Source organism: Chiroxiphia lanceolata, chromosome 8 (genome assembly GCF_009829145.1).
Source record: "Chiroxiphia lanceolata isolate bChiLan1 chromosome 8, bChiLan1.pri, whole genome shotgun sequence".
NCBI lineage: Eukaryota > Metazoa > Chordata > Aves > Passeriformes > Pipridae > Chiroxiphia > Chiroxiphia lanceolata.
The window spans coordinates 1,335,102-1,353,001 of record NC_045644.1 but is presented as its reverse complement, the minus strand read 5'-3'; the positions used below and the strand labels follow the sequence as shown (position 1 = coordinate 1,353,001).

General features: G+C 42.2%; 1 protein-coding gene and 1 non-coding gene across 4 annotated transcripts in view; both read left to right on the top strand.

The window, feature by feature from the left end:
- Positions 1-120: 120 nt before the first annotated feature.
- The window catches only part of EIF3A (eukaryotic translation initiation factor 3 subunit A), a 36,510-nt gene continuing 18,730 nt past the window's right edge, over positions 121-17,900 (top strand). For 2 of the 3 annotated variants that reach the window (XM_032694922.1, XM_032694921.1), the window contains exons 1-11: positions 144-262; positions 3,689-3,879; positions 4,081-4,217; positions 6,595-6,758; positions 10,022-10,221; positions 11,429-11,637; positions 12,620-12,791; positions 13,782-13,886; positions 14,660-14,758; positions 15,436-15,552; positions 16,486-16,671. In XM_032694922.1, the coding sequence (XP_032550813.1) occupies positions 214-262; positions 3,689-3,879; positions 4,081-4,217; positions 6,595-6,758; positions 10,022-10,221; positions 11,429-11,637; positions 12,620-12,791; positions 13,782-13,886; positions 14,660-14,758; positions 15,436-15,552; positions 16,486-16,671 (1,629 nt within the window). In that variant the 5' untranslated portion in view covers positions 144-213. Of the gene's footprint in view, positions 263-3,688; positions 3,880-4,080; positions 4,218-6,594; positions 6,759-10,021; positions 10,222-11,428; positions 11,638-12,619; positions 12,792-13,781; positions 13,887-14,659; positions 14,759-15,435; positions 15,553-16,485; positions 16,672-17,900 lie in introns of all 3 variants that reach the window. The other variant, XM_032694920.1, reaches the window with a different exon arrangement.
- Positions 15,108-15,239, top strand: LOC116790629. Its single transcript, XR_004358429.1, has one exon. It is a non-coding gene; the product is annotated as a small nucleolar RNA SNORA19 (small nucleolar RNA).

Below are 17,900 nucleotides of genomic sequence, written 5' to 3'. Positions count from 1 at the left end.
TTTCCCCCTTCCGCCGCCGTCACGTCCCTTTCCCCTCCTCACCCTCCTTCCCCTTCCCTTTCCGTCCTTTTCCCCTTTCCCCTCCCCTTCCTCTCCCCCTCCCCGGGCGCTCCCTCCCTTTCCGGCCGCGCGCGCCGCCTGGCTGGAGCTCAGGAGCCGCCGCCGCCGCCGCCCCCGTCCCCGTGAGGAGCCGCCGCCGCCGCCGCCGCCATCATGCCGGTGTACTTCCAGCGGCCCGAGAACGCTCTGAAGCGGGCGAACGGTCAGTTTGCGCCCTCACAAAACCCGCAGCCCGCCACGGCGAGCTTACCCGCGCGGGGCAGGGCAGGGCCGGGCCGGGCCGCATGGCGGGGGTTGAGGGTGGCGGTGAAGGGAGAGGGAGGCCCGGCCCCGCCTCACGGACACCGCGGGGCTGGCACGGCCTCACCGCGGCCCCGAGCCCGCCCGTCCGGGCGGGCTCGGGGCCGCGGTGAGGCCGTGCCAGCCCCGTGTGGGCTCGGCGCGTAATGGCCCCCGTCCTTCATGTGACTGCGGTGAGGATGCGAATGGCCAGGCGCCTTCGCTTGCCCCTGGAAGACAGGCCGGCAATCCCGACTGGCACACAACCAGCCCGGTTTTATATTTGTCAGCTGGCTTCTGTTTTCTTTTTTTATTAATAGTATCTTTTTTTTTTTTTTTTAAATAATATTCTATTTTGAGGCCGTGTAGACCCTTCGCTGTCGCAGGGATGGCGCTTAAAGGCGTCCACAAATTGCCGGTCTTGAAGCGGCAGCTTGGGGAGGCCGTGGGGGTCTGTGCGTGATTCCAGTGCTTAGTATTTGAACAAACTTACATCTTTTGCCGTGTTTTAACTTCGCCTTTGAGATTCCAGAACCGGGAAGCTCCGCCTGATGTCTGAGCGCCTTGAGCAGGCCCCTGCTTTAATCGTTTCTGCCATTATTTCTTAGGAATGTGGCGCTTTCCAAATAAAAGTAGCGCACGTCCCCAAAGTTACTAACCTAAAATTCGCCGGAAAATCTTTCCCGCAGAGGTAAAAGACGAAAGATAAAATCGGCTTCTAATTGAGATGAGAGATAAAATCAGTCAGCTTTCCAGGGTGAAGCTGTGTTGCATCAGTCCTGTTACTGGAAAAGATGCATGTACAGTAGTATATAAACACCAGTTAAACTTCAGAATTCTTGGGTAGAGTAAATTGTACTTGGTGCACAAGTCACATTTCTGGTTACTTTGACCTTAAACTGTTCAAATGTTGATGCATTCCTGGTATTTATTTAAATTCACATTTCTTGTGCTGCTGCAAGTGTAAATAATTCTGATGAACTGAAGGACTCTGGTTGAACTGAAGGGTGGGAACTGAAGGGAGTGTTCTCCAGACAAACGCTGGCACAGCCCTGAATTTCAGTGGGCTGAACACAAAGCATGACAAGCAGTGTCAAGTCTTGCAGGGGCTCAATCTTATCATGGCCGAGCATAACAAAGGGTGGAAAGTGGTACCTGAGGGAGGTTTTGTGTTGTGGGAAGCAGCTTAACGTTAAACTGACATTTCAAATTGGAACATTCAGTGTGGTTTCCAGAGTGGATTTTATATGTAAGGGTCAGGTGAGCATTAGGGTCATTTAATGCTCCATGTTCTCAGTGACTTCACCATACAAAGGTGATGTTCAGAAATATGAAGAGCTTGAATGATTTTATGTACAGATATGTAAGAATGGCCGTTTTTTCCTAATAAATGGTAAATGTAGGTCAAGGTCAACCCTCAGTGTTTGTTAACATCTGGCATTGCTTTGTAGTCAAGGATGGAATCACCTTTGGGGAGTGTTTTATTGTGGCAGATACTGAGCTTGCTCACTCTTAGAGATACTGCAAAGCACGTGACATCTTTGTCACCTCCTGTAATGACATGTCACCTCCTGTAATGACATACATTTTCTCACGTTGAAAACTGAGCTTAATTCAGGATTTTGGGTTAGCAGTAGGTCAGTTGTTGATGTGTATCAGCTACTTCTTGGCCACTCAGAGCTTCAGTTGCTCTTTTGGCTACCTTTTAGCATTTTAAGTGGTATAAAAGAAAAAAAAAATGGAAAAAATGTAACTGGCAGCTGTTTATGGGCTGAGCTTTGCAATTTGTGTGTTACAGATCTGAGTGTCCATAACTTACAGTTCCTTCTGCAAGGCATGGTGGTGTGTGCTGTATTGGGCTCTTCAGGTTCACTTTGTGCTTTTACTGAAGTGTCTTTTAAATTAACCTTAATTATTTGACTTACTGGTAAGAACCTGCTTGGCCAGAGTTAATTAAAAGTTTCAAAACAATATGAATTAGTTTTGTGCTTTGTCCAGTTGGTTATTGACCACTGAGAGCTGTGGTTGGAATGCCCTGGCGTTGTTGCAGGATTAAACTTGCCTTTCAAGTGTGTTTTCTTAAATAAAATGTAGAGCTGAGCAGTAATTGTCTGAAAAGCAGCATTGAGATAGAATAGCAGTGTAAATTATGGGTTGGAGGACAGCTTTATTAAAATTCCCTTGGTGAGTAAAAGTACTGCTGGATACTGCCACACTGTAGCCTTAATTATCTTCAACTGTATCAGGGTGCTTTTTCTAGAAAGGAACTTGTTCATCTTATGCAAGCTCATTTTTTTACATAAACCGAGCCCTGAATACGTGCTATGGTGGTTTTTAGATTAAAATCACACTGCTGCTTTCAAACTACATCTTTTGCTATGTTTTAGCTTCACTTTTGAGATTCCAAAACTGGGAAGCTCTGTCTGATGTCTGAGCACCTTGGGCAGGCCCCTACTTTAGTTGTTTCTGCCATTATTTCTTAGCAATGTAGTGCTTTCTGAAGTACTTCATGGGAAGTACTGGCTCCACCCCTCAGCCTTTAAGAATAAACACGTTTCCCACTGGCTGTACTTCACTTCCCCTTATCTTTTAAACCTGTTTGCTTCCCATTCTCAGTGTTCATTTCTCCTGCTTTGCTGCAGTGAGGAGCACATTTAGTGTGGGGTCTGTGTGTGTGGGTTGCTGCCTTGGTGTTTGCTTGTGGGCGGTTTGCTGGGTTTTGTGCTGAGCAGAATGTGTGGGATGTCAGGGGTGGGAGTTGCTGTGGTGCTGAGAGCTCCTGTTAGTAAGAACAGCTGCTTAGGGATGAATAAATGGACCACTAGTTCCAGCAGCAAGGCTGGTTTAAAAAGTGTTTGACCCTTCAGCTGAACTGCAGCAGCTTTTGGTGTAACTTACTTAAACTGAAGTGCGAGACCACTCTGAGTTAAAAAAAAACAACAAACCCATAAACACTAAAACTTTCCCGAGTGAAGGTATTTTCCTCCCTCCTTCCCTCCATTCCTTCCTCCTTCCCTCCCTTCCTTGTTCCTTTTGCTCCCTGACTCCCCTCCCTCTTTCCTCCCTGCCTCTGAAACCAGCTTAACAAGTGGATGTGTGTATTTTACTACTGTGTTTGAAGTGCTCAGTCATGCCGGGATGGATGGAGAGACCTCTCCCCTATCCTGAGGTTTCCATGTAAATGGAGAGGTTTGTTTGCTACTTATGTCATTGAACGACTGGCACTAAAACAAACCATCAATGAGCTTTGGGTACAGTTAATTAAATTCTGAAAGTTTCTTGTGTTAAGCATAAAAAAAATGCATCTTCTGGTGTGCAAGTCTTTTGCTGACTGGGATTTTACTTTCAGAATTCCTTGAGGTTGGCAAAAAGCAGCCTGCCCTCGATGTTCTCTATGATGTTATGAAAAGTAAGAAACACCGAACATGGCAGAAAATCCACGAGCCGATTATGCTGAAGTACCTGGAGCTCTGTGTGGATCTCCGCAAGAGTCATCTGGCAAAGGAAGGACTGTACCAGTACAAGAATATTTGCCAGCAGGTACAGTTTCTGATTTTTTGTTTTATTTGTTTATAGCAAGCATGGTATCTGTCAGCCGATACAATCTAAAAGTAACTGAATCGTCTTGAGTTAGAATTAATCCGCCTTTTAGATGCTCTTGGGTTTGTAGCGTTTACATTTTAAATATTTGCTGCCTGTTGTGGGTGGAAACATCTTCCCATTTTTTTGCCTTTGGTGTAGGTTAACATCAAGTCTTTGGAGGATGTTGTTCGAGCCTATTTAAAATTAGCTGAAGAAAAAACAGAAGCAGCTAAGGAGGAATCCCAGCAGATGGTGCTGGACATAGAAGACTTGGATAACATTCAAACTCCAGAAAGGTGGGCAGTCTGTCTTTAAAATGTAGCAATTCACAGAAAGTATGCTTATTTTCATTCACAAAGCTGAGATATAAATGTGGTGGATTTGAAATGGAATACTAGTGATGGGTTAGAGGTTTTCAAAGTAGGGGGAAAGTAGGAATTTTGCATTGAACAAAATCCTGAGTCAGAGTAAAGAAAAGTAAAGAAAGTAAGTAGTAAAGAATAGAAAATTTGTGGGAATGGTTCTGTGAGTTGGGTCACTGCTTTCTAGTGTCTGCTCTGATTTGCATCTGTAGTGGTATTGGAGAGTTTATTATGGAAAGCTTCTCATTACCAGTTGATGTATAAACGCTGTTAATGATGTTAGACCAATGTAATTCCTGTATCTGATAACCTCCGGTTTTTCTGACCACATTGTGCATGTACAAACCAAAGCAAATGTGACTTTATAATTGCTTGGGTAACTGATGAAATAATAGAAGAAAGGGCATAAAAAGTACATTCAGAGTTAGAATTAATTGGATGGATAATGATAACAGAGAGGAATGGAAAAAAGGATCAGTAAATGCATCTGCTTTAGGCTGTGTGTGTAGATCTTCCCTGGCAAGTAGTGCCGGGTCAGGGTGAAACAAGTCTCCAGCTCTGAGAAGTCGTTGTGTAGTCAGAGTGTTTTGTGGGAGAACTTCCTATTCTGCTTCAGGCAAAGTGATGTTAGCTCCTAGAGCCTGGTGATGTAGGGAATGCTCACGTTAACTCAGAGGACAGAGATGTGTGGGTGACATCTGTGGAAAAGGGGTAACAAGGCAGGGGTGAAGAAATGTCTTAAAGCATTCCAGCTGAGTTTGGAAGGGGCCAGACTTCTAATCTGGGGAAAAGTGAAGCTATTGATCCCTACCAGAAGAGATGTTTGCAGCTGAATTGGAAGGGGACTAAGACATTGCCCAGTGAAAGACTGATGACATGTACTGACAAAAGGAGACAGGAAGCAAGAATGAAGTTAGTGGGAATTCTTTCAGTTAAAATCTTTGCACAGGAACTAAAAAAGTAAAAGTTTTATCTTCTGATGATAGAAAATGGGAAGAAATTATTGAAGCAGAGGTTATTTGTCCTGTGTAGGAATAGAGTTATAGTAGTCAAGTAATACTCATAAAGACCTGGAGTAGAAGGCTGTGGATTTATATGTTGACAGCAGAGCTCTCTGGGAGAAGTTGGTTGCAAAAAAAAAAAAGGTTCCAGACCTGTCTTCAGTAGTTGTTCCAGGATGGCAGTGCCATTCATGTTTTTTCCAGAGCCTGAAATTCTTACAGAGGAATCCCACTAATAGTTAAACAGTGAAGATGGACTGCCTGCTCTTTTTCTTGTTCTCCTTTCCTTAACTGAGGACTAGAGAATGTGTGTTTTCAATGACAGTTCTTTATCTGAACAAGCACAGTTTCTTTGTTGTTCTCTAGGTCCTGTTTTCTAATCTTCTCATGCTTTTCTGCTGGATTCACCACTCGATCTGTTGGAGAAACCACTGATGGTGTGTTTAATATTACACATAGTACTGGTGCTCAAGGAAGCAAATTAGAACTGGAAATGGTGTAGTAGAAAAGAGCTACCAGAGTTGAGAGTTTATATTAGAAGCATAGTTCAAAAAGAATTTTAAAAATGAAGGCTTAGGGAAGGTGATTCTTTGTCAGTTTGTCATGGTGGGTGGACTGTTCAGCATAAAGGGACCATGTGAGACATAGCACTGAGTTGGTCTCAGTGTCTCAGGAATCCTTTCACCAATCTTGTATTTCTCTGATGAGGGACAGAAGTTATGGCCACTAAATACAAGATTAACACATCTTGCTTTTGACATTTATTTAAGCATCTTTTTCTTATCAAAATTTTTAAAGGATTTGATATTTTAAGTGTTCTGGTTTTCGATGTCTGTAGATTGTAAGGCACACAGTGCCTCTGTGTCACATGTCAACAAGAAGTGAACTCTGGCAGTGTTGCTGGTGGCTAAAAAGGAGCTCTGAGCAAGTATGAAAGTGTCTGTATTGACAGTGATATCTGACTCTAGCAGAGGTCCAGTGCACAGCTCCCTAGTAGAAAAGGGAAGGTGAAAATCCTGGGGTTCATTTCCTTTGGCTTACTTCAGAAGTTTCTGAAGTCTGTTAGCTCTGGAGCTTGGACGTGTCAGTTGTATATGCAGGGGCTAGATTTTGAAACTTAAAAGCAAGGACATTATCTCTGTCCTTTAAAGGGAAAGGGAGCCATCTGAGGGACCAGTTTGAAAATAAGCAACAGACTGTTCAGCAGCAATTTTCTGTTCAGATTTGTCCAGAAAAATTGATGAGAATTGTAGGGAGTAACCCACTTTTGTTTTTTTTTTGTTTTTCCTTACCCCCTGCCCTGACTATAGTGTTCTTCTGAGTGCTGTAAGTGGAGAAGACACTCAGGATCGTACTGACCGACTGCTTTTGACACCCTGGGTTAAATTTCTATGGGAATCCTACAGACAGTGTTTGGATCTTCTCCGAAATAATTCTCGAGTGGAACGCCTGTACCATGACATTGCACAGCAAGGTAGGTCCAAAAGATGGAAACTTTAAGTATAGTGATGTGGTGTCCCACCCTTAGGGGAAAGGGAGCATCCAAGGTTCACAGATGCTCGTGGTTGAAAGGAACAACAAAAGTCAGAGGGTCCCCAAAAGCTCATGAAGTTTTATTAGTAAATTACACACTTGGCGTGGAAATTGGCATGTTAGTCCCTGAGCTCCCAGGGTAAGCACACAGCTGTGCACTTCAGATAAAGGGATAGGGTGAAAGAGAAGAGAGAGAGAGAGGAGTTGAAAAGGGGAGAGAGAGGAATAAAGGGATAAACAGAGAGATCCTGGCTCCCATGTCAACCCAGCTGATGGGGTGCCCAGGGTTCTGGGGTGCATGTGGGAGGGAACCTTTTTACAGATAAGTTTTCCCCACCCTGGAGATCAATTTCTCACTTTCTGTGTAAATCAGTTATCGTGCACAGTCCATTCTTCTGGGCCTTTCTGGAAATGGGTCAGAGGACCTCAGGAGTCTTGGATGGTCTTGGTCCCCCCCTACAGTCCATCCCTGCTTCTCAGCCTCATTCCTGTGCCTGCACTCTACTGTGCTTATCTCCAGGAGCCAGAACAAGGACCTTTGTCCTAGAAAAGTGCTGCCCTACCCCTGTATGGCCCCTTTTCCAGCCACATCCTGTTCTTTCTCACAGTGTGTTACTACCAACACTCCTTGGTTGTTTTTTCCAACAATCCTGGGTTGTCTCCACGGCTATCCAGCTGTCCATGTTTGAGACATGCATTAGCTCAGTTGTCTTCTAGGCTTCTACATCACCCTGTGGCTCAAACACCAGTGTGGACTTGGTGATCCATTGAAAAGGGAAGAGAAGAGAACAGAGAGAGGGAAAGGGAGAGAGGGTTTGTCTGGACAAGTTACCCCTTAGTGGCTCACGTTGTTTAACAGCTCAGACTGATGACAAAAGTCCATTTTCCCATTCAGAACATCTCTGTCTTGTCTCTTTAAATGCAGTCAGGCTGAATAACAAAGATCTCTTTAGTCCATCTGGTCCAGTTTGGCCTTGGCATTCCTCAAGTGGAATCTCTACTTCTGCTTTATGAAGTACTTGCTGCACTGCTGTTGCTATTCCTCCACCTTTTTGGGGGGGATTGTGATTAGAGTATTACATAATTTCATGTCTGGAGGGAGTGGAACTACCTGTAAAAGTTTGGCAAGCACAGCATGTGCAATCATGGGTGAATGTTTATAGCCCTGTGTGGGTCTGCTGAAGGTGTATTGCCCTCCCTTACAGGTAGTGGCCAGTTGAGCCTTGTCATATTCCCAGCATGGAATCATAAACCCCACTTCTTTTACATCTGGAGTTGCCATCCATGAGTGGGACACTCCGAGTTTTAGTTACCAGTTCTGCAAAATTTAGCTGCTTGTAGGGTTTGCAGTACTGGGTACCACAGCTCTTAGTGGGGCCAAATCAACTAGAACTTCAGAAATTCCATCTCACATCACAGCCAAAACCCAGCACTGTGACACACCAGCAATCCTTGAATCAGGGAGTGCAGGTGTCGCATGGAGTGAGGGCACTGCCAAGAGAAGAAGCCACAGACTTTTCCTCGAGAGGTACTCTAACTGATAATTTAGGGGAGAAAATAAGGGAACGTGGCAAAAGTTCAAAAGGGTGTCATACAATCCAGGCAAAACATTGCACCAGAGTACTGACCCAGCACATACTTACTAATGCACAACACTTAGTCAAAATCCAATCCCTCCAGCTTCGAGCTGCCCAAAACATCAAGAAAGGAGCAAAGAAAGAGAAGAAGAGGGAGCAAGAAGAGAGAAGTGTTCTCATTGTCCTTGCCAATCTGAGGCTGGGTTAGGGGCTCCAGGAGTGTGGTGTGTTGAAGTTTTCCTGGCTGCTTTTAACTGGCAGCTGCTCCAGGGCTTTCTCCTGTGAGCTCCAGTGGCTGCCATGAGAGATAAGTACCTCCCTGAGTTCGACCCATCCCTTCCCCCCTCCACACACACACACACCGCCCCAAGGTGGTTCCAACCCAACTATTACTGATACAGTGTCTCACACCATATTTATTAATTGCTGGTGAGAACCAACTGGAATCTGAATGTCTGGGCCATTATTTCGTGTGTATTATAGGATTCCACTTGCTGGATTTCAGTCTCCCCTGGATTGTGGCCGTAATACTCTTGCAAATCAGCGACCTAGATTGGATCAGATGAGATCATTTTTTGTGTGTGATTTCCCACTCCACCCCGAGGTCCAGTAGACTCAAATGGGGTTGCAGGAGATAAAGAGTCATCTTTCCCTGGTTCTCCATTGTCAGGATCACGCCAAATGTTTTTATCCTGTGCACAGCTGCTGTACTTATTCTGGAACTTTGATATCTTGGTCACTGAATATGGCACCATTTTAGTAGCAGTTTGCTAATGCTGACCATCGTCTGTGGTTTCAGTTTTAATTAGGGGTCAGAAATGTTACTTCCTCGTCATCAGATGACTCTTTATCAGAATAATAGATCCATTCACTGTCTTCCAACTCCTTCATTGGATTCAGAAAGTCAGAGTTACGAGACTGTGGTTCTGCAAATGTTTGTATGTATCACTTAGGACTTGGTATTTCTGAAAAAAGTCTGTTAGATTTGCAACTCTGGGTCCAAATTGTGCAAGTACCTCAGGAAAGATGACTGTCAGGTGAGTTCTAGGTGCTTCGGTGTATTTAAGCCTTTGTGCAACAGTGTCAAGGCTTCCTTTTGCGTCTGTTTTTAGTAGAGACATTCTAGAATTTCCAGACTGACAGTGGCAGAGCAAAACTGATTTTTGAGAGGAACTATGGGATCAAAGACAATTTTTTTTTCTGTGTCATTTCCAGTCATTTGAAAGCTTTATTTAACTTTACCATATTTAGATGACTTGAGAATTTTACATTTTACAAAGCCAAAATTTGAATTTGTGCCATACACAGGATTTTATTTACTCTTAGTTCAAAATAAAAGCTAGAATCAGTGCATAAATTACAACATTTTTAAGGAGACTCTTAAGTGTTCTCTATGCTCATTAGGCTTAATTGTGTAGAAACATCTTCATTTTTTGAGGTCAAGATGGAAGTTCTCTGCACTGTCACTTATTCATTATGTGTGACAGATTATATCATGTTTGACATATCTTTTGACTGCAAATGAAGGTTCTTTAAATGTACTGATTTACATATTTGAATCCTGTTTAGAACTACCATGAAGTCCCCATTAGTGCACGTCCTTAATTTGTGTTGTTCATTGCTGCAGCTTTCAAGTTCTGCCTGCAGTACACGCGCAAAGCCGAGTTCCGTAAGCTCTGCGACAACCTGCGCATGCACCTGGGGCAGATCCAGCGCCACCACAACCAAAGCACAGCCATCAACCTCAACAATCCCGACAGCCAGTCCATGCACCTGGAGACCAGGCTTGTGCAGCTCGACAGTGCCATCAGCATGGAGCTGTGGCAGGTATGCACGGGACTCTCCCTGTCACACTGTGCCCTCCAGCCTTGCCAGAACCTGCTCCGTGCAGTTCACGTTCCATGGTGCATGTAGCAAGGTGGAGAAAGGATGATAGCTAAAGAATGAAGTTTTAATGTCTAGAACATGGTGCTACTTGCACGTTGAATGCTTCATCTGGTGGTCCTGCCTTTCAAACCAAGCTTTGCTGGGAGCAGTAAATGGTAGAGTAGCTGAAGTCACTTGGAGTTGTGACAGTGAGGAGCCTGGAGAAGAGGAGGCTCAGGGGAGACCTCCTCACTCTCTACAACTCCCTGACAGGAGGGGGGAGCCAGGGGGGGGTTGGTCTCTTTTCCCAGGCAACCATCAGCAAGACAAGAGGGCTCGGTCTTCAGCTGTGCCAGGGGAGGGTTAGGTTGGATATTAGGAAGAATTTCTTTGCAGAGAGGGTGCTCAGCCATTGGAATGGGCTGCCCAGGGAAGTGGTGGATTCTCCATCCCTGGAGGTTTTTAGGATGAGACTGGATGTGGCATCAGTGCCATGGGCTGGGAACCACAGCAGGGTTGGATCAAGGGTTGGACTGGATGATCTCAGAGGTCCCTTCCAACCCAGTTGATTCTGTGATTCTATGATTCTGTGATGACAGCTTCACCTCTGCCAACATTTCTAACATCGAATTCCTTAAAAAACCAATTCCTTAAAAGCCAAGGCTGTAGTTTTTTGGGTTTGTGAATTTGGAGAATGTTCTCTGTTGTGCTGTTTCCATTTTAGGGGTTTAGATAATTACATCAAAGGCATTTCCAAGTTTTCCTGTGTTTTAGGGAAACTATACCCTTTTTTGATCATCACAAAAACTATTTTTATGAAAAATGCTAAAGCCAATAAATAGTACAATTGTTATAGTAGTAAAACAGTAGAACTTTTGTTGTTTCATTTTTGTTTTTTTTTTTATTTCTCTGTTTGGTTTGTAGCTTGAAAATCTGAAAGAAACAAGTTTTTGAAAAATTACACAAACTAATCATTAAATTCCAAGCATATAGTTAATGGAGTTGCAATATGTCCAAATGATTTCTTTATTAGGAAAGGAGTATTTAATTTCAGGTAGCTGACAAAACTGAAGTCTTATAACCTTTAATGAATTAATATTTTTCTTTTTTTTTTGAGGGTGTTGCGAAAAACTTCCTAAAAGTGTATTTGTTTTTTTTTTCTCTTTAGGAAGCTTTCAAAGCAGTGGAAGATATTCATGGACTATTTGCACTGTCTAAGAAACCACCCAAGCCACAGCTGATGGCAAATTACTATCACAAAGTTTCAACTGTCTTCTGGAAATCAGGAAATGCTCTCTTTCATGCATCCACCCTTCACCGACTTTATCACTTATCAAGAGAAATGCGAAAGAATCTCACACAAGAGGAGATGCAGAGGTGGGGAAGGATATATAGTGTGATCTTAGGTTCTAATTTTAACCCCCTAGGTTCAAAAATAAACTAAAATGTACCCCAAAAGAAGCAGATGACAGGCATGACCTATGAGCAGCTCTGCCTAAATTGGCCACTACTAATTGCCTCAAAAGAAATCTAGAGCAAGAAGGATGTTTTACAGAGCTACAGTGTAAGTATTGTGAACACCAGGATCACCTTAGTGAAGCTTCTTTCTCTTACTGCCTTGGAAGCTAAGCAAGTCAATGAGTATCTGGGTTTTTTGTTTCCTTTTTCCTCTTCTGAGTGGTGACATTTATTTCACAAGATTTCATGGTAGCTAATGTAAACTTCTGAATGTATAAAAATCTGCATGGGCAAAGGGCCTTTAATTTTTTGGTAATAGGGATGAACTGGCAAGGCTTTTGAGGTGTGCAGAATCATTGACTGCTTTAACCTCTGAAGTTCATCTACAGGCCTTTATAGAAGCAAAACCTGGTCGTAATAATACTTGATGGAAATTCTTACATTCCTGTTCACTTGGGTACTAAGACCAGAATTTAAGTATTTAATGCCACTTGTTTTGTTACATCAGAAAGTACATCTGTCTTACACTGTAAATTTTAAAGATAAATTCATTCAAAATGACTGGGATGAATTTGCATCTAAAAGAAGTTTTTAAAGGTGCTGCTTTGTGCCTTTTTCATTACTTTATAGTGTTTCGGGATTTACAGAGGCAGCTTAAATTTCTTTATAATTTCTTTGTGTATATGCATATAAAAGTTACAAAACTCTTTCCTCTTGTTCCTGAGGAACACTGCATTCTGTCCTCTCATGGTGCAGGTGGCATCTTGGTTATTGCTGGTATTTTTACACAGTTTTGCATCATAAATGCTACTTGTTCCTCTCTTGAATTAGCACATACATGAACAGGAATTATTAAGTGTTCTCTTGCAGTTCATCTCTTGTGCTTCTACTCTGTCAACAGGATGTCTACTCGAGTCCTTTTGGCCACTCTGTCAATCCCTATAACTCCTGAGAGGACGGATATCGCTCGCCTCCTGGACATGGATGGCATCATCGTGGAGAAACAGCGGCGCCTGGCAACCCTGCTGGGGCTGCAGGCCCCACCCACACGTGCCAGTCTCATCAATGATATGGTAGGTGCTGCTGGCCAGGGGAGCAGCCTGTTTTCCTTCTGAATCCTGTTTTCCTTCTGGAGCACTGTGCCTGGTTGGGGGAGAGCAGTTTGGTTCGTTGTGTGACTTAGGGTGCAGCGTTAAACTTGCAGATTCACAGGGACTGTTTGGGAATGGCAGTGACAGTGAATTCTTGTGTGCACTGAAGAGTCAGATTCCATATTGTCCTTTATGTCACCCAAGCAACAAATGTCGTTTTGAAATTCTGAGGGGTCTGAAATGAGTTGTGAACTAGAATTTTGGTTTTTTGTTTCCTACTCTAAGGTGTGTAATTAACTGAACCAAATGTTTCTTTATTAAATGTATTTTGGATAACACAGGTGATATATCAAATGGCAGACCATGCAAATCTAAGTGATTATGAAAACTTTCTTGTGTTTAATTTGAAGGGAGGCTGGATTGATCTATGCTCAGACCCCCCCAGATACTCGTAAACAAATCAGACATCATCATAGCTATTTTCAGAGAATGGTTGAATTTTTCTCAGTCCTTCACATGCATGTCTAAAACATACATTCAAAGCTCATTTTGCAATGTAAGTTAATTCTTCTTCCAGTACCTCTCCAGTTTGCCTTGAAACCACAACTTAAGGCTTCAGAAATTTAATCATGAATAGAGATGTGTGATTTTAGTTTGGGCTAGGATTTTAGGTTGTGGGCCTACAGGTGTGTTAGGCCTTGTGTCTTGGAAATGACTAAGTTGAGGATGGTGCTCTAGTTTGTTTACCTTGTTTATATGTTTTATGTCTCCTTTTCCATTTTTAAATACATTTAAGCGATGTAGTGTAGAGTTACTGTCACTGCAGTTAAGAATGTTGTAATGAGAAGTAATCTGTATTAAAATGTACATGTGGTGCCTGTTTAACTTCTTGAATATGGAAGTCTTGAAGCATAACTGTTGGTTAATATTGCATTTATTTTGAGATCTTTGGATTTTTTTTGTTGACTGTAGGTCAGATTCAACGTAGTGCAATATGTTGTCCCAGAAGTGAAAGAACTTTACAATTGGCTTGAAGTAGACTTTCACCCGCTCAAGTTAAGTGCCCGTGTCAGCAAGGTAGGTTTTGCAGCTCTGTGTGGTAACTGGTCTTGACTAATAGTCTGTTATTTGAATATTGATTTGTGGTAAATATCAACTAGCATCTTCTGTTGCCAGATTTTTCAAAAGTAGGCTTGATTTGATCGGGTTCCGTTGTGATGATGTGATACACGAGTTGCACCATGTTATTGAAACAGAATGAAAATTCACTCAGGTCTCTAGGGTGCTCTTCAGAGGGTCCCATAAAGATGCAGAGTTTTGGGAATGTATCAGAAGTATTTTTTGGTGGAGGTGATAGTTAATTCTGTTTAAATATGGAAAGTGAGAAAACTATGTGCACGCACGTGCAGGCGAGTGGGTTGTGTGCAAAGTGGAAAGATTTACCAATGACTTTTCACTGTAAAAATGCAGAGGCTTGGGAGGTAGAATAACGTGAGAGCTGTTGATTAGGTTAGTGCAAATTTTGCAATTGATGAAGCACATCATGTTCTTTTTCTTCAATAGTGGGAACAAAGATAATTGAGGTGCTAAAAAGAACTTGAAGGTAAATTAGCAGTGTGGTAAACGTTGCCAGTACTGTCAGTCGCCTTCATACAAAACCTGTTAGCTGTCCATTATGAATGAGTGTTTTATCAGAAGATGCTCTTCAGTAAAACACTGCAGTCTCTGGGCAGAAGTGCTGCTGTTTCATAGGGTGTAAACCAGAAATATTTATGAGCCATGCTTTGTACTTTAATGGTGAAGTTTGTACGGGTCAATGCAGATGGAGTAACTTTTCAGACTTTTGATAGGTTCTCAACTGGGTGAAAGACCAAGCTGAAAAGGAACCTGAACTGCAGCTCTATGTTCCTCACCTGCAAAACAATACCATTCTTCGCCTTCTGCAGCAGGTACGAGTAAACAAAATATATGTTCCCAAGTATACATAAGTTAGTAAATGCTTTGGAAGGAGAGGAAGTTGGAAACTTTCATGCTGAAGTAATTTTTTTTCATAATAGAAGACCATTATGATTTTGAGGTGTTTTTTTTTTCCCCAGTATATAACCTGTATCTTTGGTTTGTATGTTGTTTAGGTACAGCCATAGTAGCTGTTCTTGGTAGTGGGGTACAGTGGTGTAATCCCTTGCCTATTTTTTCTTCGTTGCTTACCTAGTTTCTTAAAACTTTGCTTTGGAGTAAGGTCTTTTGCTTTGGTTTTTGGTTTATTTTGATTTTTTTTGTATCTAAGTGTTTTACAGGATGCACATTTCATTGACCTGCTTTCGTGACAAGTGAGAGCAGTGTTATTTCTGGTGTGCTAAAGAAACAGTTGAAGGCTAATTAGCAGCATAGCTGTGTGTAGTTACTGCTGCCAGTCTCCTTCAGACAAAGCAGCCATGCAGGAATGGCATTTAATCTTGAATACAGTACAGAAATAAAATCCTGAAAGAGCATTTGCAATCGTATTATTATGTATACATTCATTTGTTGACAGTTTGGTAAATTAACTCTAAGGCCTGTACAACAACTTATGTTTCTGATTTCTTTTTGTTGAGAAAAAATGCCTGATGGTTCTGTTCCCACTCAGGTGGCCCAGATTTATCAAAGCATTGAGTTTGCTCGCCTGTGTACCCTGGTTCCTTTCGTGGATGCTTTCACGCTGGAGCGTTGTATCGTGGATGCTGCCAGGCACTGTGACCTACAAGTAGGTGCTGTAAAAAGGCTCATGAGAAGTTATGAATGGGCTCACATTAATTACATGGGATGCAAATGAGCTGGCTGACGTGTAACCCAAGGAAAAGAATTGATTCTGATAGATGGGGATAAGCTAGAGTAAAAGATGCATGTGACAATATATTAAGAACTGAAGATTATTTGCATTCTGGTGTGTATTTTTTATTTAGGCCAACAGCCGTTAATATAAGTCCAGTAGAACTAGAAGTTGAAAATAAAATTTGTGGAAATTTGCCCTGTGAGCCCCAGTCATTTAGTCCAGCATATCCTGAAGCAGGTTTAACAAACAGGGATGGAATTGCTGCCTGTGCTGCATTAGTTGTGCAAGACTGAAAAGCCAGCACTTGCTGACATTGGTTTGTGTCTCACCAAGGGACTGAAGTGAAGCACCAGTGTCTGAGGTGTGCACTGATGTGTGAAGATTGCATTGTTGGTAGTGTCCATGTTGAGAGAACAACAACGAGGTGCAGGTAGTTTTTAGTTGAGGTTGCTTAGTAATTATCCATTTAGGTTTTTAGATGAAGCTGAATTAATTCACTTAGGTTAACACACAACTTGAATTTATTTTTTAGATATGTCACAGTTGCCTGCACTAAAGTTAGGGTTCTTGTTTTGTGTATTGCTGATGTGGAGGAAGAGGCAAGAGTGGTTTGTCTTGAAGTGCTCATTTCATAGAATCATTGGAATTTCAGCCTTTTCCAGGAAGAAGGATTTTTTTTTTTTATTCATGGTGCTATATTTCTCCTACTAATTTGGCATTTCTCATAGAACGGTGTAGCTAATTTTTTTTTAGAGTAATTTCTGCTTATAGCTTCTGTTGACTCATATTGGTCATAGGCAGAGCAACAGAGAAATTGTTCAATAATTAATACAATCATTTCCTTCCCTTTTTTTTTTTGCGAAGGTTCGCCTTGATCACACCACCCGGACACTGAGTTTTGGTTCAGACTTGAATTACTGTACTAGAGAAGATGCCCCACTAGGCCCTCAGCTCCAAAGCATGCCTTCTGAGCAGATTAGAAACCAGTTGACTGCTATGTCCTCAGCTCTGGCTAAGGCTCTTGCAGTCATTAAGCCTCCTCACTTAATGGTAAGTTGTTTAAAGTGTTATGAAAATGTTGACAAAGTCTGACATTTTCCCTGTGTGCACTGTGTGATGTTCATCTGCTGCCTTTATCCATCCTTTTGTTAAATTTTTACTTGTCTGATCAACTATTCCTTCCAGTAGTCTGTTCTCAGTGCAGTGGTAAACAGTGTTGTTCTGCTGTCCCATCCCTACAGAACAAACAGTTGATCCTTGAGGTGTTCATACATACACATGTATTGTCGCATTCATGAATTTATTAGTCATAAAGTATCCTTCTGCATCTGCTACATGCTCACCTGTTCTAGCAGAGCTCTAACAGCTTCTCTGGTTTAGCAAGGCAAGCTTGTCTTGAAGTTGTGAGATCATACTTGAAGGAGTTCCTTGCTTTATCTTTCCTTGGCACAGGAATGGCAGTGAGCTCTCTAAACAATTAAGTTAATGTGACATTGCGAGGATTTGAGGAGGTGCTCTTGTACATTTGTTTCATTTTCAGAAGTGTATTGCTCTGTTTTTCAGAGCACTGTGGTAGCGATCTCTGTTCTAATTTGACAGTAATGATGAGCTACATTTGGCTGTTTGTGGATTAAATAGAAACATAAGCTAATAACTCAAACTTTATGCCAAAGCTTATATTTTAATGAATGTGTTTTCTCAGATTAGATGTTCATTTTACTTTCATTTTTTTCAGCCTAGTGGTAGTCAGTTATTGGTGCTTGTAACAAAATCATTCTTAAAAAAACTCATTAGTTAGTGTTTGGTTATAATTAAAATCATGAGTTGCCAGTCTTGCATGTATCAGGCAAGATATACCAAATGATAACTTTCCCATAGGTGAGCCTATGGGATTTGTTGAAAATGTTGCATGCATATGTGAAAATCCAAGAGCCTGCTTCCTTTATTCCTCCTGGAGAAACTGCTGTTTTGAAGAACCTGGAATGTAACTTTTAGAGTGGAATCTGAAAACACGAACAAAAGATCCCCCAGCACAAGAACTGCCCTGTCCTTGTCACTGCCTGTTCTCCTCCCTGGGGCTCTTGGCTTCAAGGTTGGACTCACATTTCAGGTTCTCCAGAGCCCTGTAGCAGCAAGGTGTAAATCAGCCTCGGATTTCCAGCATGCTTTGCTCGTGGCAAGTTAAACCTTCACTTCTCTTACAAGAGCAGTGGTAATTTTTTCTTTTGCTTTGTGTTTATGAAAGATTTCGTAGCAAACATATCTAATATTTTTTTCCG